A 27,442-nucleotide genomic window follows, 5' to 3' on the forward strand; every position below is an offset into this window, starting at 1 on the left:
TAATTAGCATAAAATACTGTATTTACAGGGATGAAAGTGAACCTCCCCAAATAGTAGATTCAAGTGCTGTTAAACCTGATGGCTGGCTTGATAATGAACCGGAATTTATTCCTGATCCTAATGCTGAGAAACCCTTTGACTGGTAAGCATTCTTCACCTTCAGATGTCAGTTTCTTGTTTCTTCCATGTTCTTTCATTACCATTGATATGACTGACAAGAGAGTCTTGAGGTTACTCCATGTGCTTTGTTCTGATACCCTAAGGAATGAAGACATGGATGGAGAATGGGAGGCACCTCATATTTCTAACCCAGCATGTCGGATTGGGTGTGGTGAATGGAGCCCTCCCATGATAGATAACCCGAAATACAAAGGAATATGGAGACCGCCAATGATAGATAACCCTAACTACCAGGTAATAACCACTTATTCCCATCCCACAGTAAACTTTTTAAAATTCTGTGCAGATTCCTGTTATACAGCTAGTTATTAATAATGTTAACTTGAGGAAATTTGATTTGTAATAATGTGCCTTAGCTATCTGAAGTCAAAGAAAATAGACTCCAACCAATTTATGTTTAAAAAGTAAAGTGGGGCTTGCTTCCCTGGTGGCTCAGTGGTAAAGAATCTGCCTGCCAGTGCAGGAGACACAGGTTTGATCCCTGGTTAGGGAAGATCTCACAAGCTGGGGAGCAGCTAAGCCTGTATGCCACAACTGCCGAGCCTGTGCGCTACAGCCCGGGAACCACGACTGCTAAAGCCTGTGTGCCCAGGAGCCCGTGCTCTGCAACAGGAGAGGCCACCACAGTGTTGTCTCCACTCTGCACTCCGCAACTAGAGAGTTCTCCCCACTTGCCACATCTAGGGGGAAAGTCAGTGCAGCCACAGAGACCTGACGCAGACAGTAAATAAATAATTTTTTTTTTTAAGTAAAGCATCTTTTAATTTTCTTGGGTAATAAAACTAATAACTAAAGATAAATCACTTCTTACTATTTTCCTTAGTAATCAATTGATCACTTTGGAATATTTTATTTTAGGATTAAGTATAAGAATTGAGTTCTGATCAAGAGGACTCACACTGTACATTTTAGTAATTGAAGTCTGTGCTTAAATAATGTGTTCCTTACTCTCAGGTTTTATTAAAATTAAATTTTTTTTTCCTAATATGAAACAGATTTTTTTGAGTATACTTAGCTTTTGGGGTAGAAGTCCTTATTATGTTGTCCATTTAATGCTATAGTTTTATCTAATTATTCATTGACATTTTCTAACATTTATTTTATATATATACAGTTATAGACTCTCTTTGCTCACTGTAGTTTTTCTTCATAGAATGACTGTTTTGGTAACTTTTTTGTTTGAGATCTATCTTTCCTTCATTAGACTTTAAACACCATGATGCAGGGACCATGTCTGCCTTGATTATCACAGCAGAGCATATGGCATAGTGCCTGGCACAGAATAGTCGTAGGTGATGGCAGAATGAGTCAGTGAGTGAACACATTGTCCAGTTTATTTGAGTTGGTTGACTTTAATCATTTAAGACTTAATGGAAGTTCTCTGTTGAATAATTGTTCTGTGATTCAACCATGAGTGATTATTGATGCCCATCGTAAGTGTATGTTAAAAGACATGGTTCCATTTTTGCCATATAGTAATCTCTTTGATTTGAGCAATTTTAATGATATCGTGCCTTGAGTATCTTTACTAAATGTAAAAAAAGAAACTCATCTAATGTAGTATCAGTTGTGAAATTTCATTACTCAATTTTCTGTGGGATTTTTCACTCTGCCTCTTTTTTTTTTGCTGAGTTTAAAGTCAGTATTATTCATAGGTAACATCGTGTATAGGATAAGAGGAAACAAGATTTTATTTCTAGTGAATTATCAGTTAAAGTTTTCTTTTTCCCAGTTAGTATTGCTAATTTCATTCAACAGCAACTGCTTCTTGAGTAACACTTATAATGAAATTATTGTTTGAAAATGTATTTAAATTATTTTTTTTCCAGGGTATCTGGAGTCCTCGAAAAATTCCTAATCCAGATTATTTTGAAGACAATCACCCATTTCTTCTGACTTCTTTCCGTGCTCTTGGTTTAGAGCTTTGGTCCATGACCTCTGATATCTACTTTGATAATTTTATTATCTGTTCAGAAAAGGAAGTAGCAGACCGCTGGGCTGCAGATGGTTGGGGAATGAAGATACTGATAGAAAATGCTAATGAGGTACACAGTATTTTAGCATATGATAATAATAGGGTATAGTCCTGGTTATAGGTTATACATATGGCCTTTTGATGAGTAAATAGGTACAATAATTACTAAATGATGATGAAACATATTTAAATCTATGTAGACAGAATATGAGCTTCACCAAATTATGATATAACTTCATTATAAACTATATAGTGAATTATACATATATGTAAGTCTTCATTTCATTTATTAGATTATGATAACATAAATGGATTGAATGCCTTTTGATGTTTATAGAAATGAGATGGTTATTACTGCTGTTAGAAATGAGACTTAATATCTTGTCACCTTATCAGTTTAAGGCCCAAGTGGGAACAGAAATCTAAATCTTTATTCATTTTAACTACTTTTCACTTAGGAGTACAGAAATTTTTAAAATTTAATTATTATGTTCTAGATTTTTCCCCCAAATCTTAACACTACTTAGGAAAGCTTAAGCTAAATATTTCAACACAGTACATCTTGGAGAATCTATCTATCTTTAAAACCAATTACCATAAAGAAAAATGTACCTTATATTAGGTTTCTTTGAATATTAGCAAAAACCTCAAAAGAGTAAATAAAGGTAAAAGGATTCTCATTTTGAAACTCTTTTAACTAAAACATTTTAATAAGGAAAACAATTTCCTTGCTGAAGGTTGTGTGTGAAATTTGTTAAGAAATAAGAAAAAACATAGCTATTCTTAGGTTGACTTTTTTTTTTTTAGTACTTTAAAAGTACAGAATGAGTTAGAGAATTTACTTCTAAATGAACCAAATAATCCATCCAATGAAGCACAGTACTGTCCTGAAGCTTACCAGAAAAGGAAACTGTCCTAATTCTTGCTGGAGAATTAGCAATATTCACTTGTATAATATAATGTATCTTCTACTACCAAGTGTCAAACTGCAATGCATGTGAATAATTAAAGATTGTTTAAGGGACTTCCCTGGTGGCCTGTGGCTAGGACTCAGCGCTCTCAGTGCAGGGGCCCTGGGTTTGATCTCTGGTTGGGGAAGTAGATCCCACATGTTACAACTAAGAATTGGCATGCCAGATAAACATTTTTTTTTTTAAGATTGTTTAAACTTCACAAAGTATAAAATAGAAAATATTTTTTGTCTTATAAATTTGACTCCTTAGTAGAAAACTACCTAGGTGAAATAACTTTTTTTGTTTTTGTAGGCTATATTTATGAATGAAGGTTTATAAAATCTGAATTGCCTTTTTATGCTTATTTTTTTTTTAGCCTAGTATATTCAAACAATTGATGTCAGCTACTGAACAGCGCCCGTGGCTTTGGTTCATTTACCTCTTGACAGCAGCACTTCCAATAGCATTAATTGGTTCATTTTGTTGGCCAAGAAAAGTAAAGGTAAAGAAAATGAATTTCCTTCAACATTAAAAAAAAAATCTCTTAGTGTTTAGGAGTTCTATAAATGGAGTCAGTGGTTCTTAAAAGTAATAAACTAATTTTCCTATATAAGTTTTTACTGTTCCCCATGTATGATATCAGTTCAGTTCAGTTCAGTTGCTCAGTCATGTCTGACTCTTTCCAAACCCATGGACTGCAGCACGCCAGGCTTCCCTGTCCATCACCATCTCCCAGAGCTTGTTCAAACTCACGTCCATCAAGTCGGTGATGCCATCCAACCATCTCATCCTCTTGTTGTCCCCTTCTCCTTCTGCCTTACAGTCTTTCCCAGCATCAGGGTCTTTTCAGATAAGTCAGTTCTTCGCATCAGGTGACCAAAATATTGGAATTTCAGTTTCAGCATCAGTCCTTACAGTGAATATTCAGGACTGATCTCCTTTAGGATGGATTGGTTTGATCTCCTTGCAGTCCAAGGGACTCTCAAGAGTCTCCAGCACCACAGTTCAAAAGCATCAGTTCTTCAGTGTGTGTGTGATATCCGTCATTGCAAAAAAAGAAAATGTTTTTTTAAAAACAGTGCTTTGCTTTTAGTAAAAATAGCTTGTGTTAAACTACCACAGAAAAAATATGAAGATGTGGCTTTCGAAAAACTGGACATATGTAAACCACAAACAAAGGGAGCACTGGAGCAGGAAGTGAAGGAAGAGAAGGCAGCCCTGGAGAAGCCAGTTGACTTGGAAGAGGAAAAAAAGCAAAGTGATGGTGAAATTGTTGAAAAAGGTAGGACAGTGATGGCGATATATAAAGGGGACCCTGGGCAGAGCTCATTAAGAACAGTAGATTAAGAGGGAAACACTAGCTGTTGCACTTGTCTGGTGTCAGATTTATACCATCTGAATCCTCAGGAGTGCATGACTGTGGTGAAGAGGAGTACCATCCTTGCCTGGACTGTACCTGAGCAGACATCCAGTGTATGCGTTCTCTCTTCTAGGAAGAAAGAGTTGTCAAAATTGTTCAGTTGCTTCAGAATCTAGCAGCTATCAATCCCATATGTCATAGCTTTTTGCAAGGGTTTTTCTTGCCTCCAGGGATGAGATGGGAGGCACAGATCACAGCTTCTGTGGAAGAGTAATTGGTTTAAGACAGGTGACTGCAGCAACAAAATCCACACCAAGGGCTGCTGTTCATCAGATAGTTTATCATATCAAACCAGTAGTTTAGTCTCTTCAGAGGATTGCTGAATCGTGTGTCCCCTCCTGCTCTCAACTAAACTCCAGAAGATGTTAGACTGAAGACAACTGTGGCTTTTTGGTACCTCTTCAGTGAGACTTCCTTGTATACATCTAGGTAGCAATAAAACTATTGATGTTTGCCAGATGTCCCAAGCCAGGCTCCAGAATGAGCCCTTAATAGTTGATGAAACAGTTGACTTAAAAACCATGCTCTCTCAAAGCACACATGTATATTTATGTATATACATACACACGCATATATTCTTTGGTTTTCTTTTCACATAGACTGAATGCTTTAAAATTCTTTAAACCTGCCCCTTTCCTCAGATATGATGATATATTTATTGTTGTTGTTCAGTTGCTCAGTCATGTCCGACTCTTGGTGACCCCATGGACTGCAGCATGCCAGGCTTCCCTGTCCTTCACTATCTCCTAGAGCTTACTCAAACTCATGTCCATTGAGTCGATGATGCCATCCAACCATCTCATCCTCTGTCTTCCTCTTCTCCTCACACCCTCAATCTTTCCCAGCATCAGGGTCTTTTCCAGTGAGTTGTGGTAAAATAATGAGTACTTGTATTTAATTTTCAAAAATGTCTAATGGAAGAAATTGCCTTCATATATTGGAATTTAAATGTACTCCTCCACTTTTAATACTTTTAAGTAGAAAAATTCTAATTCATTGAGTCTTTTGCCTTGAATAAAATCTGTTTAATAAAAAATTCTAGAAGAGGAAGGTGAACCTGAGGAAAAGAGTGAAGAAGAAATTGAAATTATAGAAGGACAAGAAGAAGGCAATAAATCCAATAAGTCTGGATCAGAGGATGAGGTAAGCATCTCTTTAACAGAAAATAAACTAGTTTCTATGTATGATTGTTAGTCTGTAAAAATATTTTAATAAAAATAGTGATCTCATTTGTGAAGAATTTTTTGCCATATTTTCTCCCAGCTTTCTTAAGAGCGTACATATTGGTATAAAATGTATCCATAAGGAAAGCATGAAAAAACTAATTTATATCCTCCTAATGCCAATGAAATAGTATAAATAAGCCTTTGGTTTGCCAAATAGCTACATCTGTTTCAAAACAAAATTTTATTAAAGTGTTTTGTTGAAAGTTGTAATAAGCAGACCAACTGAATATTTAAGAGGTAATTATGCTTATTATAAGGCAGTCGTCTTTATAGACATTGTGAAAACATTCTGTCACATTTATATTTACTGTAAAATTTTAAAGGATTTCATTCATTGGCTAGTGGAGCACTGTGTCTAATAGTGGTGTTTTTCTCAAATCTTTAAGCTCGTTTTTTTCATTAACTTGATATGTCTGCCCTTTTTTCCCACATCCTGATGTATAATAAAACTTTCCACAGTGCCCTTTTTTATAGTCAGTTATGAAATCAGAATCATCCAGGGTATAATTCAGAACCAGAGGTTTCTTTTTTCTTTCTCTTTTTTTTAACCTACTATATACCCCCAAGGAAATGGCAGCCCACTCCAGTGTTCTTGCCTGGAGAATCCCAGGGATGGCGGAGCCTGGTGGGTTGCCGTCTTTGGGGTCGCACAGAGTTGGACACAACTGAAGCGACTTAGCAGCAGCAGCAGCATACTCCCAAAAGCCTGTTTTCTCTACTTCTCTGGCCTTTTGAGAGCTGCATAATCTTAACCCGACAGAGTCACTGTCCCCATCACTCTCGTAGCTTAGAGTCAGGCAGGGTAAATGTCCATGATGCCTGGACTGTTGTGTGTGATGAAACAAACATTCTGTTTTGTCTGCTTGAAGAAATCACCCAAATATCTGTTTTTATTGTTTTAAGTGTTTTCTAAAGCTTATTCTGTACATATGCCTGGTTACTAGTCTTAACTGTCTTGTGAGTTTTTAAATGGGTTTGGGGGATCATTATGAATATCTTTATTGAGAGGGACCTGGGTGAAGAAAGTTTCTTCCAGAACATAGTTTTACATAGTCCTTGTTTCCCTCTGTTATACTTTTAATAATAATACTTGTAGTTATATATGGAACACTTGTTATATTTTGCTTTGTAAAAAAATATTTTGTGTGCCTATAAAAGCATATTAATTCCATGTTCCAGTCTTTTAATCTTTTATGCATTTGTCAGTGAGCTAAAATAAATCAATTTTTATATAGTATAACCTTGAGAAGTAGTTTTAACTTAATAGTTGATGAAACTTAATAGTTGATGAAACAGTTGACTTAAAAACCATGCTCTCTCAAAGCACACATGTATATTTATGTATATACATACACACATATATATGCTATGATTTTCATTTCATTTTGTATAATACCTCCATTATTTGTTATACAAGTTTAATTTATGTACAGATGATTATTCTGGAAGGATACGAGTTAAAGAATAGAAAAAACCCAAACCATAAGTGTGATGTCTCCCTTTGTTCTCTCCTAATTCTTATCAAATACAGTGTGCCAGAAGTTCTGGGAAAGTCTCTGTAAAAGCAGTGCAGCAGTTCATTATTACAGAGACATTTGATGGTATAGTTAGTGGTTACTATCCACAATGAAAACATTATGCAGCCTTTAATTAACCATGGCATTAGATTAAGTTGGAAATCATGAGATAAAATCATGAATTGAGCTGTTAGCATTATCCCTTGTCAGATGGAGTAACATCTGACAGATGGGGTAACAGGCAGAGTTACTCTAAAAATGCAATCACGGCAAAAGATGAACAAACTGAAACACATCAGTTTATATACACGTTTTGACCGATCATTAATTAGTGTAAAGCATTTGATTAGAAACATGTATTTTAGAAATAAGAAATATTTTATATACTACTGTCTACTTGTTGCCTACTGTCTGAAAATAAACATTTTCATAATGTTTTTTCCTAGATGAAAGAGGCAGATGAGAGCACAGGATCTGGAGATGGGCCAATAAAGTCAGTACGCAAAAGAAGAGTACGGAAGGAGTAACCTGTATTCAAGTATTTTTCACTCCTGAGAGAGCAAGTTGGCATTCTTAAGTCCGTGTGCCAGAACTGCACTTAAGTCAACCTGCACACCCCTTTTCTACTATCTAGCAATGTTATTCTTTCAGACATTTCTTTTAATCTTCTTTTTCAGAAATGAAAAACCTTTGAAGTTACCTGGTCTTTGAATTTAGAATAAAAGAAAAGTGGCACGTTACATATCAGATTTTAAGAGATTTATATCATTAGAGGTTACACAGTTTTCATAGTTTGGAGAAAGTTTTGGTTTCTGCAGAACAAAATAACATGCAGCACGCTGCTTCACTGCTGTGGGACAAGTCAGTTGTTGGAATTTCCCCTAAATGGCTGTACTACAATATACCTGGTAGTTCTACAGTATAAGTGAGAGAGTGTTCTGTTGTACAGAGCTGATTGCAATAAAGTTTCTGTATGGCTGTTTGGTTCTACCAACAATTGAAAGTGTTGTATGTGACCCACGTCTACCCGGTTTGTGTCAAGTTATAGTTATGGTCCATTGTTCACTTTAAAGAGGTGCTTTGTTGACAGGCCAGTCAACAAAACAGAAATGTGTCTTATCATTCATAGAACTGCTGGTTAATAGTGCAGCATATTTACATTTAAATACAGAGATGAAGTTTATCAAAATGAAATGGTGTACAGCTATTTTTCAAGTTGTTATAGTTGTTTTATGCCAGAATGGCTTACCCTATTCACAAGATTGCTTATGCCTATATTGCTCTTAAAAACAAAATTTAAGCATTTTTTCTTTTTTTAAACAATACCTACTTTAATAGGTAAATTATTATTCGGGTCTGATCAGTAAGAGATTCTAGTGGCTGATAGATATTGGTCATCATGTTTTGTATTTTTATCTTTTTTCCGACAAATTCAAATCTGTTGTCTTATCCAGATTTAAAGCTCCCTCTATGGTAGACAGACTGTTGCTCCTCTTTTAAAATACCATTGACCCTTGAACAACACAGGTTGGAACTGCATGGTTCCACTTGTATGTGGATTTTTCTGCAATTAATTCTGCAGTACTCCACGGTAGGAAGTTGGTTGAATCCTCCAATGCAGAATCTGCAGATAAAGACGGTCAACTGTGGGACTTGAGCATCTGTGAATTTTGATATCTGTCACAGGTCCTGGAACCAATCTCCCATGGATACCAAGGGATGACTGTAAGTACCAGAAGTTACAGAAGTGCATTATAGTAGAACTGTATTATTCCATTTAACATATCTAAGAATTTTTCATGTTTGGGTGATAAACCCTTTGGAAGGTGATCTAAATCTTTGAGGCCATGAAACTACTTTAATACTACCTTGAGAACTCTATACTAGTTGGGTGATATTTTGGATTCCTTCATGAACATACACATCCCATCATTGGGCTAGCCCCACTAATATATTTAGAGCTCTTGTATAAGGAAAATGAGTTTCTAGCTTCTCCTCTGACTGAAGGAAGGAAGCCAAATAGCTAGTGTAGCCACAATTCACTCCTCATTTCAGAGAGTGAATTGAAAGTGAAAATAAGTGCTTTATTCATTGCTGTGTTCTGAATTTTCTATATATTGGTGGTGGACAATCTTAATACATAGCTAACCATGCTTTGTATTTATTTAATACTAACTAAACCTAACACATCTTGCAAAGACTCCTTTTCTTGCTATGTACTTGAAATGAACTAGACACATTGAATGATTCTAGATGAGAATGTTTTTGAAAGTAAACTGCTACTTCATGAAATATATTTTTATGGGAAACGTCTTGCTTGACAAGTGTCTTATATATGATCTTTTTTCCCCTAAAGATTTATTAAAGCTTTTAATTTCTTGACTGCAGATTCATTTAAACTTTAACATTTGGTTAAATTCCATGAGCTCGCAGTGGTAAAATCTGCGCAACCAGTTTTGCCAGTTCTCTGCTCTTTCCTGTGGGTGTCCCCTCTGTGACTGTACCATTGGCTGATAGGTTTAACCAAAACTTAAAAACGTATGTGCTCCATTCACTCAGTAGACAAAGCATAGAGTTTTCTTTAATAATGAGATCATTTTTTCCTTCTACCACCCCAGTCTGACTCTGTTGTTTTAAATGATTTAAGTTTTATCCTTTTCTCTAATAAAGGAGAAAAATTAATATATTTTGCTCTTTGTTTTGGGGGGACTTTTTACCTTGATCAGACTAAAGTAGCTTTCTTTTTCTTGAGATTTTTTTTAAGGTAGCCTTGCTTCCATTGGTCATTCCTCTAGAAAGACACAGACTATTAGAACTAGGAGCTTTTTAGATGCGTCAGTCCACATTTGCAGGAGGCAGAAGATAAAATTCCTTACATGTCAATATTAACTACTAGTAATGAATTTAATGAACCTCAGAAATTTAGAATACTAATTTAGAAAACTAATAGTTTTCAGTGAAAACTATTCAGAATAGTTAAAACATAAATATCTTACTGTAAATTTAAATATACTCTAGGCATCTGTGAAGTTTTTTCTTTTGTCATTTGTGGTTGTTTTTAACTTCAGGATTTAGAGATGAAATATCAGATGGCTAATGTTGGATAACTCCTTAAGTCTCATGTAAAGAGTTTATTTAAACATATAGTTGACTCATTGGAAAAGACTCTGATGCTGGGAGGGATTGGGGGCAGGAGGAGAAGGGGACGACAGAGGATGAGATGGCTGGATGGCATCACCGACTCGATGGACATGAGTTTGCGTGAACTCCGGGAGTTGGTGATGGACGGGAGGCCTGGCGTGCTGCGATTCATGGGGTTGCAAAGAGTTGAACACAACTGAGTGACTGAATAGCATTTCTACATAAATTTTAAGAATATCTTCCCAAATTATAGCTCTCATTGCCATAGTATGGTAGCTGTGAAAAGTTCAGGAAATAAAATTATCTCTAATTGACAGGTCAGATGAAGTAGGTTGATGGGAGAAAAAAATGTGTTTTTGAATATGTTTGGAGTTTGTACAGAGATAAAAATGCATGGAAGGAAGAGCAATGGTAATTTTAGAAAAAGATGGGCAACAGGGTAATTTGTAAATGATCTTTTAACACCTGACATGGTATCATATCACACATTTTATGTTTCTTGAATATAATTTTACATCCTTTGTAAAATTTTGGAGTAATTTAAAGTTTTAATTACTTAGACTAAGCCATCTATAGATAATATAGAAAATTTAAAACAAGGCAAATACATTATACAGTTGATTACAATGTATTACTTTAGCTTCTGTCATTGCTCCTCAATACCCCTTCATTGTATGGTAAATTAGGTCCTAAGGCCAACATAAAGTCCTAGTTATAGTAAGTATCGTCAAATTTCATTAATCTCTATGATTTAAGTGAAATAGTCTGTAGCTTTTTTTGATAGAGTAGCTAAGAGGCAATTAAGTCAGTCTTCCAATTCTTAACCCTGTCATGTTAGACACATTCTCTTTTCTTTCACAGTTTACAAGTGGTCCTACCAACCACTGCTGCTGCTCCTGCCGCCAAGTCGCTTCAGTCGTGTCGGACTCTGTGCGACCCCACAGACGGCAGCCCATCAGGCTCCCCCGTCCCTGGGGTTCTCTAGACAAGAACACTGGAGTGGGTTGCCATTTCCTTCTCCAGTGCATGAAAGTGAAAAGTCAAAGTGAAGTCACTCAGTCGTTTCCGACTCTAGCAACCCCATGGACTGCAGCCCACCAGGCTCCTCCGTCCATGGGATTTTCCAGGCAAGAGTACTGGAGGGGGTGCCATTGCTTGTCCGAACTCAAGATAGGGAGCTAAAAATTATCAGGAAAGATTGCACTCTAAAGAACTAAGATCAGTTTTGCTTTGTTTTGGATCATAAAAGTCATCCTAGACTGTAATTCACTTTCCATTTCTCATTTGGAAAAAGATTAGATCAGAGGGAAGAGTAATGAAAGGAATATAAATGTGACATCATAAACTGGTTGGAGGGCTTCCCTGGTGGCTCAAATGGCAAAGAATCTGCCTCCAGTGCAGGAGACCTGGGTTCCATCCCTGGTCGGAAGATCCCTTGGAGAAGAGTATGGCAACCCACTCCAGTGTTCTTGCCTGGAGGACCCCATGGACAGAGGAGCCTGGTGGGCTGCAGTCCATGGAGTCACAAAGAGTTGGACACGACTGATTAAGAAACTGGTCTTAACTGCAAGCTTTGATGATTTTGGTTACTTCACAAATTGTTTCGTTGATTTTGGTTACTTCACAAATTGTTTCATTGTTACACGTACAATTCCAAAAATCTGTGAAAATCTGAAGTTTTTTCATGTTTGACATCAAAACTCATTTGGCAGCCAAACCTGACTTCCCTAACAGGCTACCTATAGTCTTCATTTATCTTAGTATTCATATGTTTTGCTACAAAAGTGTTAATATATTTTGATTGTAAGTACTGCCCCAAGCTGTATTGGTGTGTGAGTTACATAATACTTTATCATGTATGAAAAATTCCAAATGCTGAAACATCTGGTCCCAAGAGTTACAGATAAGGGGTTATGAGCTGTATTAACTTGCTGTAAGTAAAGTTCATAGTGAATATAAAGACAAATTTTGGATGGAACCTAGTGTTAGTATTGAGGGAATTTCTGCTGGAGACCCTGAGGAAGAGGGGTTCCTGCAAGTCATCATTCCACTAGCCTTTAGATAGAGCCAGGAAGAATTAAAAATGCATTCTGACACTGGTTAAAACAGTACACAAGACTTTATTCAGGGCTGTTGTAGCAGGGGCCAAGGCTGTGGTGACAGGGGCAAGAGAATGGGCTCAGCTCCAACTACAGTGAAGACAGCTGAGGATGTATAGTCATTAAGCAGAGTGGAAGTGGGTCATTGGGGGATGGAAAATTACTGAGAAGACACTAAGATAGGGGGATGCTTGCCATGCTGACTTAACAGGATTCTTGCTGAAGGCCAGCAGGGTGATCAGATTCTGAGAGTAGGGGAATTCTTTCCAACTTTTTACTAACAATGGACTAGTCAGGCTGAAGACAGGACCTAAGATACAAGGCCTACTGAGAAAGAGGGCTCAGAAGAACCTGGCTAAACTTTGGTTAAAGTCAGAAGCTAGGCACAGTCTCTGTGCAGTTTACCACCTGTATTTCTAATATAGAAACTGACATCCTGAAGATATTGCCATAATTGTGTGTGTGTGTGTGCATGCTCAGTCATGTCCAACTCTTTGCAACCCCATGGACTGGAGCCCACTGGGCTCCTCTGTGCACTGGTTTACCATCTGTATGGCAAGCAGGTGGGGCATGTATTTCAAGTAACATCTTGTCACCTTCTGGGTTAACAGCTGTAGGATGGCAGTTGGAAAAGGCAGAATATGAGATGAATTGGGTGTGCCCTGATGCTTATAGCAAGAAGGTATCACAAGAAGGAACTTAGCTTCCAAGCAGAGATGGAAGGGAACAGAAAAATTGTGTATTAGGTACCTCACAACATTAGAAAAGCTAATTGCCTCTGTACCCTGAATGGCAGAAAAGTTCAGCATTGTTTTGAGGTGTGGGAGGTAGAAGGGGAAGCCCAGTAAAGATTTCTCTGCCAAGTGTTAGGCAGACAAAGGAACCCGACCTTGCAGTGATACCTGGATGCTGTGATTCCCAGCCCTGTTTTCAGTTGGTTTCACAGTAGCCTCCATTAGAGGAGGCAGGGTCCATTCAGAGGCAGGGTCCTGTGAAGAAGGAAAGCAGGCCAACTTTGGAGAATTTAGTCTAAAGAGAATGATTGTGATTCACAGCATATGGAACTGAAGCATATAGACAAGTCGTCTATTTCTGAGGGAACTGTACAGCCCAAGAAATGTACGCTTGGCCTTCAAACGATGGGCACCAAACTCACACCAGTGAGAAGTGGACTGTTTTCATAACGTTAACCTGTGCAGGGAACACCCCCAAACTCTCTTTCAGAGTCCTGGGAAGGGGGTGGGGGGGGATGGATAGGAATAACTTTCCAGCTAGGGGGAGCCATGGAGAGCAAGGAATAAGGGAAGTCCCTTGCCAGAGATTACACTCAGGTCTAATCAAGGAACTTTGTCCACTATGAGAGAATCTTCCAGGGTCTCTCTCCCAGGAGTATTCCACAGTTGACTTTTATGTGTTTCTCTTTATTCCATTTTCCAAATTGAGAGTTATTTGGGTATCCTATCCCCACTGCTGCTGCTGCTAAGTCGCTTCAGTCGTGTCCAACTTTGTGCGACTCCATAGACGACAGCCCACCAGGCTCCCCCATCCCTGGGATTCTCCAGGCAAGAACACTGGAGTGGGTTGCCATTTCCTTCTCCAATGCATGAAAGTGAAAAGTGAAAGTGAAGTCGTTCAGTCGTGTCCGACTCTTAGCGACCTCATGGACTGCAGCCTATCAGGCTCCTCCATCCATGGGATTTTCCAGGCGAGAGTACTGGAGTGGGTTGCCATTGCCTTCTCCGCCTATCCTTACTACACCATTATAAATGGACAGAGCAAATACAGTAAGACCCTTACATATGAATGAGTTCCCTTCCAAGAGCAAGTTGCTAAGTCCAACTTGTTCATAACTTCAGAGTTAGCCTATGTACCCAATTAACACAATCTGCTATGTATCACAGCTTTTACACTTGCTTCCTGGGCTTGAAATTAAGATGCTGTAGTGCTGTATACAGTAAAGCACACAAAAACACAACCGCTTCTAGAGGGTACACGCAGGTGACAATATACACTAGACATGTGAACTTACATGACTGGACAGCACAGGCACATTCGCATTTTTGAAGGTTCTTATGCAGGGGAGTTATATAATCTGTCATCAGTTTAAAGGTAGTCAGACTATGAGGGGTCACATCTACAACTGACAGACCTTGATGGAGACGCTGGATTTTGCACTGCATCAGAACTGGACAAGGAGAGGCTGAGTATGTTCTACGCATGGGAAGAAGGTTGGGCACAGATACTTCACAGCACGAGAAGAGGGCTGTGGCTAAGGCTGCTACTACCTTATCCTCCGACTGCTTCCATAATAAAGTTGTAGCTGGAATACGGCTTCCAGCCAGGGGTTACATTTCTCAGCAACTAGGTTTAAGTAAACTCCCACACCCTACACCCTTGGGAATGTGATAAGACATGAGCCATTTCCAGGCAGGCCCAGCCCATAAAACCCTGCATGTGTTCACCAGGCACTTTCTGCTGCAAATCTGAATAGAGAAAACAAATGTGACTTGGAAGCCATGGCTGAAAATGGCAGAGAAATCCCCAGCTCATAAAGCCTTCTAGTTTATAATGCTCACTTCAGAACCATTAGCTGGAAGAGAAAACTTCCATATATTTAATCACTGTGTCTCTTGTTAAAAGAGGTTAGCCTAACCTAATCTAAAAAATGACAACCACCTTTCTCCTGGCAATCTTGGATCCTTCTCTTTGAATTCTTTGCTTTTATTTTTTAAATTAATGTATAATATCATTTTTTAAATATAGTATTCCCTTAAACATCCAGTAAGTAAACTTACTGTGGCTTGGAACAACCCTGAATATACCACACCGCACCACTATATGTATCTCAGTTACTTAGGCAACTATATCAAAACACACGCAGTTTTTGAAACAGCTTTTTATTAAACAGCAAAGCGTAACTGCAACACAATTTTAAATGTTTGAAAATTAGGTCACAAAGAGATGCAAAATGTTTGCAGTATGACTATTATATATTCATACAGCTAAAGTCATCAAATCTTACACCAATACAAACATAAGATTATTCCATGATTAGCCTAAATTTAATAACTATAAACTATATTAGTGGATTTCTTTTCCTATTTAACATTTTAATTAACTACTGATTTCCTTACCAAATGGAACCTACTAAACTAAATTTTAAAAAACGGTTAAGTAACTAAAATTCTGCAAACCAGTAGTTGGGTTTGCAGAAACTTCTGGGAGAAGTGATAAAATACTGAGAAAGCATCAATTAGTTTACATGTAAAACTCTCCCATCTTATTCATGACTCTGATACTAATCCACTCTTAATGGACTTTGCAAAATTGATCTGCTGGTACTACAAATAAACCTGAGACCAAACTCTATTCTCTTCCAGGTGTGGTTTACGTAAGGTTAGCCAAACTTAATCCATTTTTTAAAATGTTCCTTCCAAAATCCAATCTGTGCCAGAGAGAACATAAATCTGGAGTAGAAACATGTGGAGTTGGTTACAGGTACTTACGAAGTACTTTTCCCACCCTATTTCTATTTTTCCTCAAAATTTTTTATTTTAAACACACACACACAACCAGAACTCATCTTTTCAGATACCAAGTGGGTTATTTTGTGCAAAGGAAGTTTTTAATAACAAATCTTCCCCATACCATAATTCAAAGAAAAATCTTCATTTTTATAGCCTCCATTTTCAATTAATGTAAGAGAAACCTACTATCCTTACTACTACTAAACATAATAAATAAGCCCTAACTGAGAAAGTATCTTATTTTGGTTAAGTTTCAACAGTTAGAGTTCAGGCTACTCTCCTAGATGATTAGCTACTGAAATTACTTTTTACAAACGTGAAACCAATTTTTTCCCTAGGGGAAGGAAAAACAGGAAGAAAGCAAATGGAAGAGAGGCACACGATGGTAGACAGGGTAAATAAAGCTGTGCATTTAGTACATGATTTTGGTTACTTTTTCACAACACGGTAGTTACTTGCTTGTATCTCTATGCCTATAATATAAGACAATGCTAACCCTATAAATCAAAACAAACTTGATAAAACATTCATTTTCAAGTTTCATAAATATATGCATTTCTAATTATAAAGTCTCTACATTTGCACATTTTCATAGACTAACATAATACACAAACTCATGGAAGTCTTCTGTTATGCTCTTAATTTTGCCTAGATCTGACATTATCTTCATAAATACTCAGTGAAGCCACAAACAAAAGTACTGTAACTTTTGGAATCTATCCAAGTTTTAAAGAAAAAAAAAGATCAGCAGCAATTCCGTAAGACGTAAGAGATATCAATCCCTTATTTTCTTTTGCTTTTTGTGTCAGTTGTTTGAAAAACACTAGAAGCTGACATGAGGTTTTCTATATATTGTCCGAGAACTTGGTTTTCTGATTTTAGCTTCAGATTTTCTTCCTTAACTGCATCTACTCTTGCAGACAGATCTATATCAAAAATTAAAAAGTGAAATATCAATAAAGTGATGACAATGACTCCATATTCCATACTGCTTATTAAGATTTACTCTTAAATACCACAGTCCTTGAATTTTCTGTTTTTAAATTAAGACTACTTTAGAAGTTATGTAAACAAAGTAAGCTGAGTACGAATCAAGAGCCAATTCCTAAAAAGAGATTTCACATTAGGTTAAATGTTATACTTTGCAAACAGCATTTTTGTTAAGTAGTTAATTCTTAAAATGGCTATTTTTTTAAAATACTGTTTTTAAAATGTGAAGTTTGGTTCATATCTTAGCATCATAAAACTGTAATTCTTAAGTAGAAGTGTTTAAAAAAATGTAGTAGGTGAATATAACTAAATTTACATACTGGATATAGGCCGTCAGTTTCCAAGCAATTCATCATTTTGTATTTTTGCATTAGCAAGAAATTCAAAAGAGCAGGCCTTGACGATGAAGAGATACTACGTCTGTTCAGTCACTCAGCAGCTGAGTTACTCAGCGCCTTCTAGTAGACAAGCACTTTTCCAGTAGCGATAGTAACAAAAAGGCCCTGCCCTTACAGAGTTGACACTGTGGTGTGCGTGTGAGCACAGGTGCATTTAGGGGGCTCTGGAGAAAAAGCAAGAAGGATAAGGATCACAGGAAGCAAAGGGAAGTGGTCCTTCTATAGTGTAGCCAAGGACAGCTGTTCTGATTAAGGAAATTTCACCAGAGACCTAAAGGAAGTGAGGGAACAAGTCACACAGATATGCAAATGACTAAGGGTGAGTCAAACACAGGGAAACAGCAACTGCTAAGACCCTGAGGAGAAGCAAGGAGGCTGGAGTGTCTAAGGTAGGATGATTGAGTCAAGAGTGCCACAGGACTCTGAGAGGTAAAAGGGAAATAAGAGACTTCCAGAAAGGGACTTGGTTTTCATTACCCATGAGAAGGGAAGCCACTGGAGTGACATGATCTGCTCAACCTGATTTTAAAAAACCACCACCTCGTAAATTCATCCAAAACCAAAAGATATTTTGGTGGTGCAATTGACTTTATAGAAGACATTTAGAAAATGAAAAGACTCAGGTAAGTTCCCTTATAATCTCTGTGGCTAATACACTGTTTTTACTTTCATTTAAACTTTATTAAAGTGGACTTAATAATACCATTCAGGGACTTAAAAGGGGTGCTCCTATTATGTTAGACCTTAAAGAGGGAAGCACAAGAACACTATTTGACTTCCTTATTGAGACAGAACTGTGTTTTAAAAATCACCAGTCAAAGCTACAGGCAGGATAAACAAACCACTGAAGTAAACTTTGAAGTTTATACATTTTAAAACTGGGCACAGTAACAAAATTAGCAACATAAATGCTTGCAATTTCAATACCTGGATGTTAGTCAAGAAAACTGCAAAATGCAAGCTAACCTTCAAGTGTGTGTTGGAGTTCCAATACTTGATTAATAAGTCGTGTTTTTTCCTCCAGTTCCACCTGATTTTCAGCATCAACTGCTGTAATGAAAAGGTTCAGATTTACTATTATTAACTACCATTTGTGTAATACAGCACATAAAAGATCTGCAAAATGTTTTACATTTATTATCTTCCTTGACTTACACAAAAGCCCTGTAAAATAAAAGATGGATCCTACATCACAGATGACAACACCAAAGTGAAGGTAAAGTGCTTTACCAACATCTTACAGTTAAAGAATGGAAGCTGCCTTAAATTCTTTCTAGAACTAGATAGGATTATAAATAAGTACAACTGGCTAAGATCAAGCCTTCCTTCTAAATACTGCTTCTCTGCTCTTTACATTGCTTAATAAAGCAATGTGTCTGCCACAAAACATATAAAAAGGAAAACAAAGAACATACCATCCATGTCAGCATTCATCATCTTCGGTAACAAACTTCTGCGCCTTGGATACAAAATTCTTGATGAATGGTCTGCAATAAGAAAAAGAAACATAGATATCACTCAGTCCAAAAGAGATATTAAACCTCCTTTACACATAGCATTATTAAAGAATTAACTAAATACAAATGGAATAAAAATAATATTTGATAAAACTACCCCAAGTCTTCCCACGTAGCCAGCATTAGGGCTGTTCTCCCGCACATCTTTTACACATGGTTTTAATTCTCTGGTTCTCTGTACTTCAGAGAAAGTTTTAGGTAAGACATGTAGATGGGTATAGATGCACACACACACGCAGATGACCCTTCACCAAGGTTTTGAACCATGCAGGTCCACTTACACTCAGATTTTTTTCAATAAACACTATTACAGAATTACTCGACCTGCAGTTGATTCAATCTGCAGATGTGGAATTGGATATACGAAGGGTTGACTATAAAGTTGTATGTGGATTTTCAATTGTGCAGAAGGTCAGCACCCCTGATCCCCCTGTTGTTGAAGGGTCAACTGAACAAAAATGTGTGTACACACACACGTCTGCTGATACATATATCCAAATAGACTGATCACAAAAATTTTTCTCAAAAATTCTGTAAGTTATTCAATCCTTTATAGTATTTGAAGACCGTACAAATTACTCCTCTCCATTTAATCAAAGTGTCTTCATAATTGAAGAGGAAGGGTGTTAGCAGTGAAAACTTGATTCGGCCCTTGCCCAAGAGAAGAGCACTTTCATACCGCTTCAACTACTTGTCTGGGAGGGACGACAGAGCTAACAGTCAAAAGCAAAAGTAAGTGACTTTGGGACTACTCAGCAGCAACAGCCATCAACTTGGCTATTTCCCCTGTTACATAATACAGGTATCTCCAGGTTTTAAGTTTTACTTAATGCCAGTGCACTTGTATAAAAGACCTACATTAGGACCTGGTTTTGCTAAACAAAAAAAATCTGCGAGGGTTTTCGCTTTCATGAAAAAAGGCAAAAAGCAAAAAAAGCCTTCAGTGTTTGTTTAGCAACAGGGTGTTAGAAACAGCCCTCACTGTGGGCGCTCCTGCCCCGAGAACTACACTTAGCATCTCAGCATCAAGCTGCCGTAGCTCTGAACTGTGTCTGTGAGCATCTGTCCGTTCTCCCTCTTTTGTGCATCTGTTAGCAAGGTGTGTCCTAAGACAACTGCTTCATCACTTTATGCCATTTCAGCTTCGAAGAGGTAGGAATGGTCTCCTTTCAGAGAGTAGGGAGAAACCTGTATATTAAATGCTCCAAATATCTAATATTCAGTCTTTTTAAAAATACACCTGAAATAGGATTTTCATGACAGCTGAAAAGAGATAATACACAAATCAAAGCAACAGATAAACACAAAATCAATGCACTCGATTTTAAAGTCAGATCTAGTATAGGGATGGGTTATACTTCTTTTGCCTCTGTTTTCATCTAATACTAAAACCAAAAAAGTCTTCCATAAAAGCAAAGTGTTCCAGACCGATTAATGTAGTAGGTAAGGAAAAGAAGCCCGTTTCTGAAATTCTGGCCACATATAACCCAAACAATCGAAAAATCTATGCATGGCTCATCAACAGCTTGACTTTGAAAAAATTTAATAAGGCATAAAATGGGGTGGAGGGGATTTATTAAAGAAAAAATTATTCTCAGAGAAGCACATCAAGACTGGGGAGGAAGAAGAGCACAAAATCAGGGCATGAGGACAGTGCTACAGAATGTATCACATAACCCAGGAGAGCACTACTCACAGCACAGTCCATGTAAGACTGCCCTGAGGGCTGAACAATGCAAAACCTGCCCAACTATACATAGCATCCCTGTGCAAAACAGCATTCCCCTTTAATAAAGCCGACCAGAGCACTACCAGCTGTCTCTACATGACAACAACAAAAAGACAAGTAGCCCATTTTTCTTACTGTGATGTGATCAAATAGATGGGTCTCAAAACACTACTAGTATATATTCCAAGTCTATCATGAAATTTAGAGTAATAAACAGATTTACTGTATATATGGGATCAAAAGATTTGTTGAGCTCTTCATAGCAAAGTATTTCAGCCATGGATTTTATTTCCTTCAAAATAGGACCAATCCTCAAACTTTGCAATGCCTAAATTAGCACAGTAGTATGTCATAATATGCACTCGACACAAAACTGACCTTTTCAACCATAAAATTACAGGGAGGCCTGGCGTGCTGCGATTCATGGGGTCGCAAAGAGTTGGAGACAACTGAGCGACTGATCTGATCTGATAGTTACTATCATATCAATCCAATTCTATGTCAAGTGTGCTCTTAAAATAGTTCATCTTCAACTCCTGCTCGTACACATAAATCCAAATCTGACATGAAAAGAGACTCCACACCAAAGTATCTCAAGTGTGGGAACACCAAAATAAACATGAGGTGCTAAGGCTGGTCTGTTCATCGAAAATGTACCTTAGCTCTCCACAATGGATACAATTGTCTGGGATTCCTCAATTCTGACCTAAGCTGAGGTCAGATCTCATAAAACTTTTTCAAAAGTCACAGTAAATTTTGGTGCCTATCTTTACCTAACCTTGGTCAGTAGAAGAGAATCTAGAATTATTTTGATAATTAAGTCCAGGGAGCAGAAGTATGGAGAGAACGAGGGTCTAGAAACGTGGCAAATATTAGTATAGAGCCATTTTCCATACCCACACAGTCAGCTGTGACCAAAGGCTATCATCTTACCAAATACACCTCTACTTTCTTTTCTGGCACGGCCAACAGGACCATAACATCCTCTTCATAAGAAGCAATTTGCGTGAGTGCTAAGTCCCTTCAGTCGTATCTGACTCTGCAACCCTATGGACTATAGCCCACCAGGCTCCTCTGTCCACGGGATTCTCCAGGCAAGAATATGGGAGTGGAGTGCCAAGCCCTCCTCCAGGGGATCTGACCCATGGATCAAACACACATCTCTTGTGCCTTCTGCATTGGCACATGGGTTCTTTACCACTAGTGCCACCTGGTAAGCTAAAGAGGCAGTTAGCACAGTGATTAAGAGCATGGACTTAGACAGTTACTGTTGTTCAGTCACCCAGTAGTGTTACAGACTCTGTGACCCCATGGACTACAGCATGCCAGGCCTCCCTGTTCCTCACCATCTCCCCAAGTGTGCCCAAGTTCATGGCCATTGCATTGGTGATGCCATCCAGCCATCTCATCCTCTAACGCCCTCTTTTCCTTCTGCCCTATAAGTCCCTGCTGGATTTAGATTATAGTGATAGTGAAGTTGCTCAGTCGTGTCCAGCTCTTTGTGACCCCGTGGACTGTAGCCTACCAGGCTTCTCCATCCATGGGATTCTCCAGGCTAGAATACTGGGGTGGGTTACCATTTCCTTTTCCAGGGGCTCTTCCCAACCCAGGGATCGAACCCGGGTCTCCCGCATTGGAGGAAGATGCTTTAACCTCTGAGCCACCAGGGAAGCCCACATTTGGATTCAATTCCCACCTCTCCTACTTATAAGATCTGGAACCTTAGGTAAACATCTCAGTCTCAGGTTCTTCATCTGTAAAACGAGGGTAAAAACAGTATGTACCTCACAGTTTTGTTGTGAGAATTTCATGAGTTGATATATTTAATGTGAGTATTGTTGCAGTCACATTATATTTGGAGCCACCTGGGGAGCCCAATATATAATGTAACTGCAACAATACTCATTAATGTTAGCTATTGTCCTTTTCATTATAGGGGACTGGAATGCAAAAGTAGGAAGTCAAGAAATACCTGGAATAACAGGCAAATTTGGCCTTGGAGGACAGAATGAAGCAAGGCAAAGACCAACAGAGTTTTGCCAAGAGCACGCACTGGTCATAGCAAACACCCTCTTCCAACAACACAAGAGAAGACTCTATACATGGACATCACGAGATGGTCAATATCAAAATCAGACTGATTATATTCCTTTGCAGCCAAAGATGGAGAAGCTCCATATAGTCAGCAAAAACAAGACTGGGAGCTGACTGTGGCTCAGATCATGAACTCCTTATTGCCAAATTCAGACTTAAACTGAAGAAAGTATGGAAAAAGACTAGACATTCAGGTATGACCTAAATCAAATCCCTTACGATTATACAGCAGAAGTGATAAATAGATTCCAGGGATTCGATCTGATAGAGTGCCTGAAGAACTATGGACGGAGGTTCGTGATATTGTACAGGAGGCAGGGAGCAAGACCATCCCCAAGGAAAAGGAATGCAAAATGGTTGTCTAAGGAAGCCTTACAAATGGCTGTGAATAGAAGTGAAAGGCAAAGGAGAAAAGGAAAGACATATCCATTTGAATGCAGAGTTCCAAAGAACAGTAAGGAGAGATAAGAAAGCCTTCCTCAGCCATCAATGCAAAGAAGTAGAGGAAAACAATAGAATGGGAAAGTCCAGAGATCTCTTTGGAGAAGGAAATGGCAACCCACTCCAGTGTTCTTGCCTGGAGAATCCCAGGGACAGGGGAGCCTGGTGGGCTGCTGTCTATGGGGTCGCACAGAGTCAGACACGACTGAAGCGACTTAGCAGCAGCAGTAGCAACAGAGATCTCTTCAAGAAAATGAGAGATACCAAGGGAACACTTAATGCAAAGATGGGCACAATAAAGGACAGAAATGGCAGGGACCTAACAGAAGCAGAAGATATTAAGAAGAGGTGGCAAGAATACACAGAAGACCTGTACAAAAAAGATCTTCACGACCCAGATAATCACGATAGTATGATCAATCACCTAGAGCCAGACATCCTGGAATGTGAAGTCAAGTAGGCCTTAGGAAGCATCACTATGAACAAAGATAGTGGAGGTGATGGAATTCCAGTTGAGCTATTTCAAATCCTAAAAGATGATGCTGCACTGACTATGTCAGCAAATTTGGAAAACTCAGCAGTGGCCACAGGACTGGAAAAGGTCAGTTTTCATTCCAATCCCAAAGAAAGGCAATGCCAAAGAATATTCAAACTATTGCACAATTGCACTCATCTCACACACTAGTAAAGTAATGCTCAAAATTCTCCAAGCCAGGCTTCAACAGTATGTGAACCATGAACTTCCAGATGGTCAAGCTGGATTTAGAAAAGGCAGAGGAACCAGAGATCAAATTGCCAATATCTGCTGGATCATGGAAAAAGCAAGAGAGTTCCAGAAAAACATCTACATCTGCTTTATTGACTGTGCCAAAGCCTTTCGCTGTGTGGACCACAACAAACTCTGGGAAATTCTTAATGAGATGGGAATACCAGACCACCTGACCTGCCTCTTGAGAAATCTGTATGCAAGTCAGGAAGCAACAGCACTGGACAGGGAACAACAGACTGGTTCCAAATAGGGAAAGGAGTATGTCAAGGCTGTATATTGTCACCCTGCTTATTTAACTTATATGCAGAATACATCATGAGAAACCCTGGGCTGGATGAAGCACAAGCTGGAATCAAGATTGCCAGGAGAAATATCAATAACCTCAGATATGCAGATGACACCACTCTTATGACAGAAAGTGAAGAACTAAAGAGCCTCTTGATGAAAGTGAAAGAGGAGACTGAAAAAGTTGGCTTAAAACTCAACATTCAGAAAACTAAGATCATGGCATCCAGTTCTATCACTTCATGGCAAATAGATGGGGAAACAGTGACAGACTTTATTTTGGCTCCAAAAATCATTGCAGATGGTGACTGCAGCCATGAAATTAAAGGATGCTTGCTTCTTGGAAGAAAAGTTATGACCAACCTAGACAGCTATTAAAAGCAGAGACATTGCCAACAAAGGTTCGTCTAGTCAAAGCTATGGTTTTTCCAGTGGTCATGTATGGATGTGAGAGTTGGACTATAAACAAAGTGAAAAGTCAAAGTGAAGTCACTCAGTCGTGTCCGACTCTTTGCGACCCCGTGGACTGCAGCCTATCAGGCTCCTCCGTGCATGGGATTTTCCAGGCAAGAGTGCTGGAGTGGATTGCCATTTCCTTCTCCAGGGGATCTTCCCAACCCAGGAGTCGAACCTGGGTCTCCCACATTGCAGGCAGACGCTAAAGCTGAGCGCCAAAGAATTGATGCTTTTGAACTGTGGTGTTGAAGAAGACTCTTGAGAGTCCCTTGGACTGCAAGGAGAGCCAACCAGTCCATCCTAAAGGAAATCAGTCCTGAATGTTCATTGGAAGGACTGATGCTGAAGCTGAAACTCCAATACTTGGCCACTTGATGTGAAGAACTGACTCATTTGAAAAGACCCTGATGTTGGGAAAGATTGAAGGCAGGAGGAGAAGGGGACGACAGAGGATGAGACAGTTGGATGGCATCACCGACTTGATGGACATGAGTTTGAGCAAGCTCTGGGAGCTGGGGATGGGACAGGGAGGCCTGACGTGCTGCAGTCCATGGGGTCACAAAGAGTCGGACGCGAATGAGCGACTGAACTGAACTGTATCGTCTCTGCCTTTTAGCTCTAATACAAGTCACAAAAAGAATTTTAGAAAAAAAATCTACAATCTAAATCTGATTTTCACAAATAAGCCAGGGCCAAGATGATAATGGCGTACCCACGATCATAGTAGTAGTTACACAGAGCCAAGGCTACATATAGTCAACGTCCCAGTCTAGTTTTTCCCACATCACCACTGGTATGCTCACATCTGAGACCTGAGCTTTTGAGACTTTTCTCTGATATCCACAACCACTCACTTTTCTACATCTAAAACTGATTGTCATCATCTATGATCCATTTATTAATGAACTAGTAAGACTACGAAATGGAGAAGGCAGTGGCAACCCACTCCAGTACTCTTGCCTGGAAAATCCCATGGACGGAGGAGCCTGGTGGGCTGCAGTCCATGGGGTCGCTAAGAGTCAGACACGACTGAGCGACTTCACTTTCACTTTTCACTTTCATGCATTGGAGAAGGAAATGGCAACCTACTCCAGTATTCTTGCCTGGAGAATCCCAGGGACGGGGGAGCCTAGTGGGCTGCCGTCTACGGGGTCGCACAAAGTCGAACACGACTGAAGTAACTTAGCAGCAGCAGCAGCAAGACTACTAAAAGTCACTGTGCTTTAATATACTAAATGTTTTACACATATTATTAGTTCATCAAATCAACAGGACATGGCAATTTATAAATGTGGACACAATCTCAGAAAGGCTACGTATTTTTCTTAGATTTTACAGCCAAAGTCTGTATCAAGAATTTGAACTCAGATCTAACTATAAAATCCCTGTATTACACAACAGAAGGCACTTTAACATGGCCTTAATCTAAATTTGCAAAACATTTTACAACCCTTAATGTCAAATTTTCTTGCTATTTCTGCTATCTAAAAACCTAAATGTAAGTTCCATACCCTTCAAGTTGCATCGACTATCAAAGTTTTTTCAGGTACCTTCAAATTCTGACTTGTTCTGGTTAAATAAATCCAATTTTAAATTCTTCAAAATTAAGGGATTGATTGCCCAAACAAGGATTTGCTCATAAACGGGATCCCCAGAGTGGCTAGCTATGCTGGCTTTAATCAATGAATGAGTACAGGCACAGAATATAGAAGCATAGCTTTATCTCAGGTACAGATTCAGCGTTGGAAACACAGCATCTGTCCTTAATATTATTACGTCATAGTACCAGAATCGATACATTAAACAACAAAACCCTGTCTTTCAGGGATGTCCCTTGTTTCTCCTCCAATCCTAACTCCCCTAGATGTGTCCATGAAGACCTTGAGAAAGATGGTCATTGAGAAACTAAACCGAGAGCTACTTTCAGAGCCTAACAAGATGCCGCCAATCCTGGTTTTACCGCTCTCTTGCCTCCCTCCCCGCCTGGGCGTCCTTTCCCCCCATCTCCGAGTTCTCAGCAGGTCCAGGCGAGCCAGGTCCCATCCCACCCGAACACTCCCTCCCACAGTCCCATTTCAGGGCTGGACAGAGTCCTTAGACTCCGGAGCGGCGGGGACAAGGCGACAGCAAGCCCGCGCGAAGGACCGCCGGCGACCCTCCACAAAGGAACCTCTGGGCCCAGTACTGAGAGGATGAGAAAGAGAGGTTGCGCAGGAGTTCTCCGGGGAGCCAGGCCTCAGCCGCCCATCAAATGCCTAGGCGCTCTTCCCCGGTCCCCGATGCGCCGGCCAGCGTCCAGCCCACCCCGCCCTCCAGGCCCTCAGCAGTATAGAGGCCGCAATTCCAGCCGCCGAAGCCGGGCCCTTCGAGGTCCACGACAACCCTCACCTGCCTTCTGAGGCGCCGGCAGGGGGAGGGCTCGGTAAGACGCCTCAGGCCTGAACACTTGGACCAACTGGCACCGGCAGCCCCACCCTTTCCGCCCACAGAGCGTGCGCCGAGCCAGGAGTCCCGCCCCTGCCTGCCCTGTTGCCAGCCAATCACCACTCAAGAAAACACGCCTGCGCATTAGCTTCCCGACGCCCCAATCGTCCTATCCCAAAGCCTCAGATCCACCTTTTGCCATAACAAAAGGACAGGACAGTGGTATCCAATCAGAGTTGAGATCGTTGTAGGCGGGTCCGGGAAGAGCAACAGCCAATGACAGTACATTAGCTAAGGTAAG

The 27,442-nt window shown here is 39.3% G+C and overlaps 2 protein-coding genes and 1 long non-coding RNA gene across 6 annotated transcripts in view; 2 read left to right on the forward strand and 1 right to left on the reverse strand.

Moving 5' to 3' along the window:
• Positions 1–8,268, forward strand: part of CLGN (calmegin) — a 45,130-nt gene extending 36,862 nt beyond the window's left edge. For both annotated transcript variants that reach the window (XM_070769087.1, XM_019977775.2), the window contains exons 9-15: positions 29–142; positions 264–414; positions 2,010–2,225; positions 3,485–3,610; positions 4,231–4,390; positions 5,571–5,671; positions 7,718–8,268. In XM_070769087.1, the coding sequence (XP_070625188.1) occupies positions 29–142; positions 264–414; positions 2,010–2,225; positions 3,485–3,610; positions 4,231–4,390; positions 5,571–5,671; positions 7,718–7,798 (949 nt within the window). In that variant the 3' untranslated portion in view covers positions 7,799–8,268. The remainder of the gene's footprint in view (positions 1–28; positions 143–263; positions 415–2,009; positions 2,226–3,484; positions 3,611–4,230; positions 4,391–5,570; positions 5,672–7,717) is intronic.
• Positions 8,269–15,392: 7,124 nt separating this feature from the next.
• SCOC (short coiled-coil protein) lies at positions 15,393–27,301 on the reverse strand. 3 transcript variants are annotated; one of them, XM_019977777.2, is made up of 4 exons: positions 27,106–27,301; positions 18,842–18,913; positions 18,393–18,473; positions 15,393–16,964 (listed from the first exon to the last, which is right to left on the reverse strand). In XM_019977777.2, exons 1-4 carry the CDS (start codon positions 27,284–27,286, stop codon positions 16,822–16,824), a joined length of 477 nt encoding a protein of 158 aa, XP_019833336.2. In that variant the 5' UTR covers positions 27,287–27,301; the 3' UTR covers positions 15,393–16,821. The 3 variants fall into 3 exon arrangements, with proteins under 3 accessions (XP_019833336.2, XP_019833335.2, XP_070625189.1); XM_019977776.2 differs by having other exon boundaries at positions 18,393–18,476; XM_070769088.1 differs by having other exon boundaries at positions 18,393–18,476; positions 27,110–27,224.
• Positions 27,243–27,442, forward strand: part of LOC139176693 (uncharacterized) — a 136,344-nt gene continuing 136,144 nt past the window's right edge. Inside the window, exon 1 of the long non-coding RNA XR_011561100.1 lies at positions 27,243–27,437. This is a non-coding gene — a long non-coding RNA (uncharacterized lncRNA). The remainder of the gene's footprint in view (positions 27,438–27,442) is intronic.

Source organism: Bos indicus, chromosome 17, assembly GCF_029378745.1.
Source record: "Bos indicus isolate NIAB-ARS_2022 breed Sahiwal x Tharparkar chromosome 17, NIAB-ARS_B.indTharparkar_mat_pri_1.0, whole genome shotgun sequence".
Taxonomy (NCBI): domain Eukaryota; kingdom Metazoa; phylum Chordata; class Mammalia; order Artiodactyla; family Bovidae; genus Bos; species Bos indicus.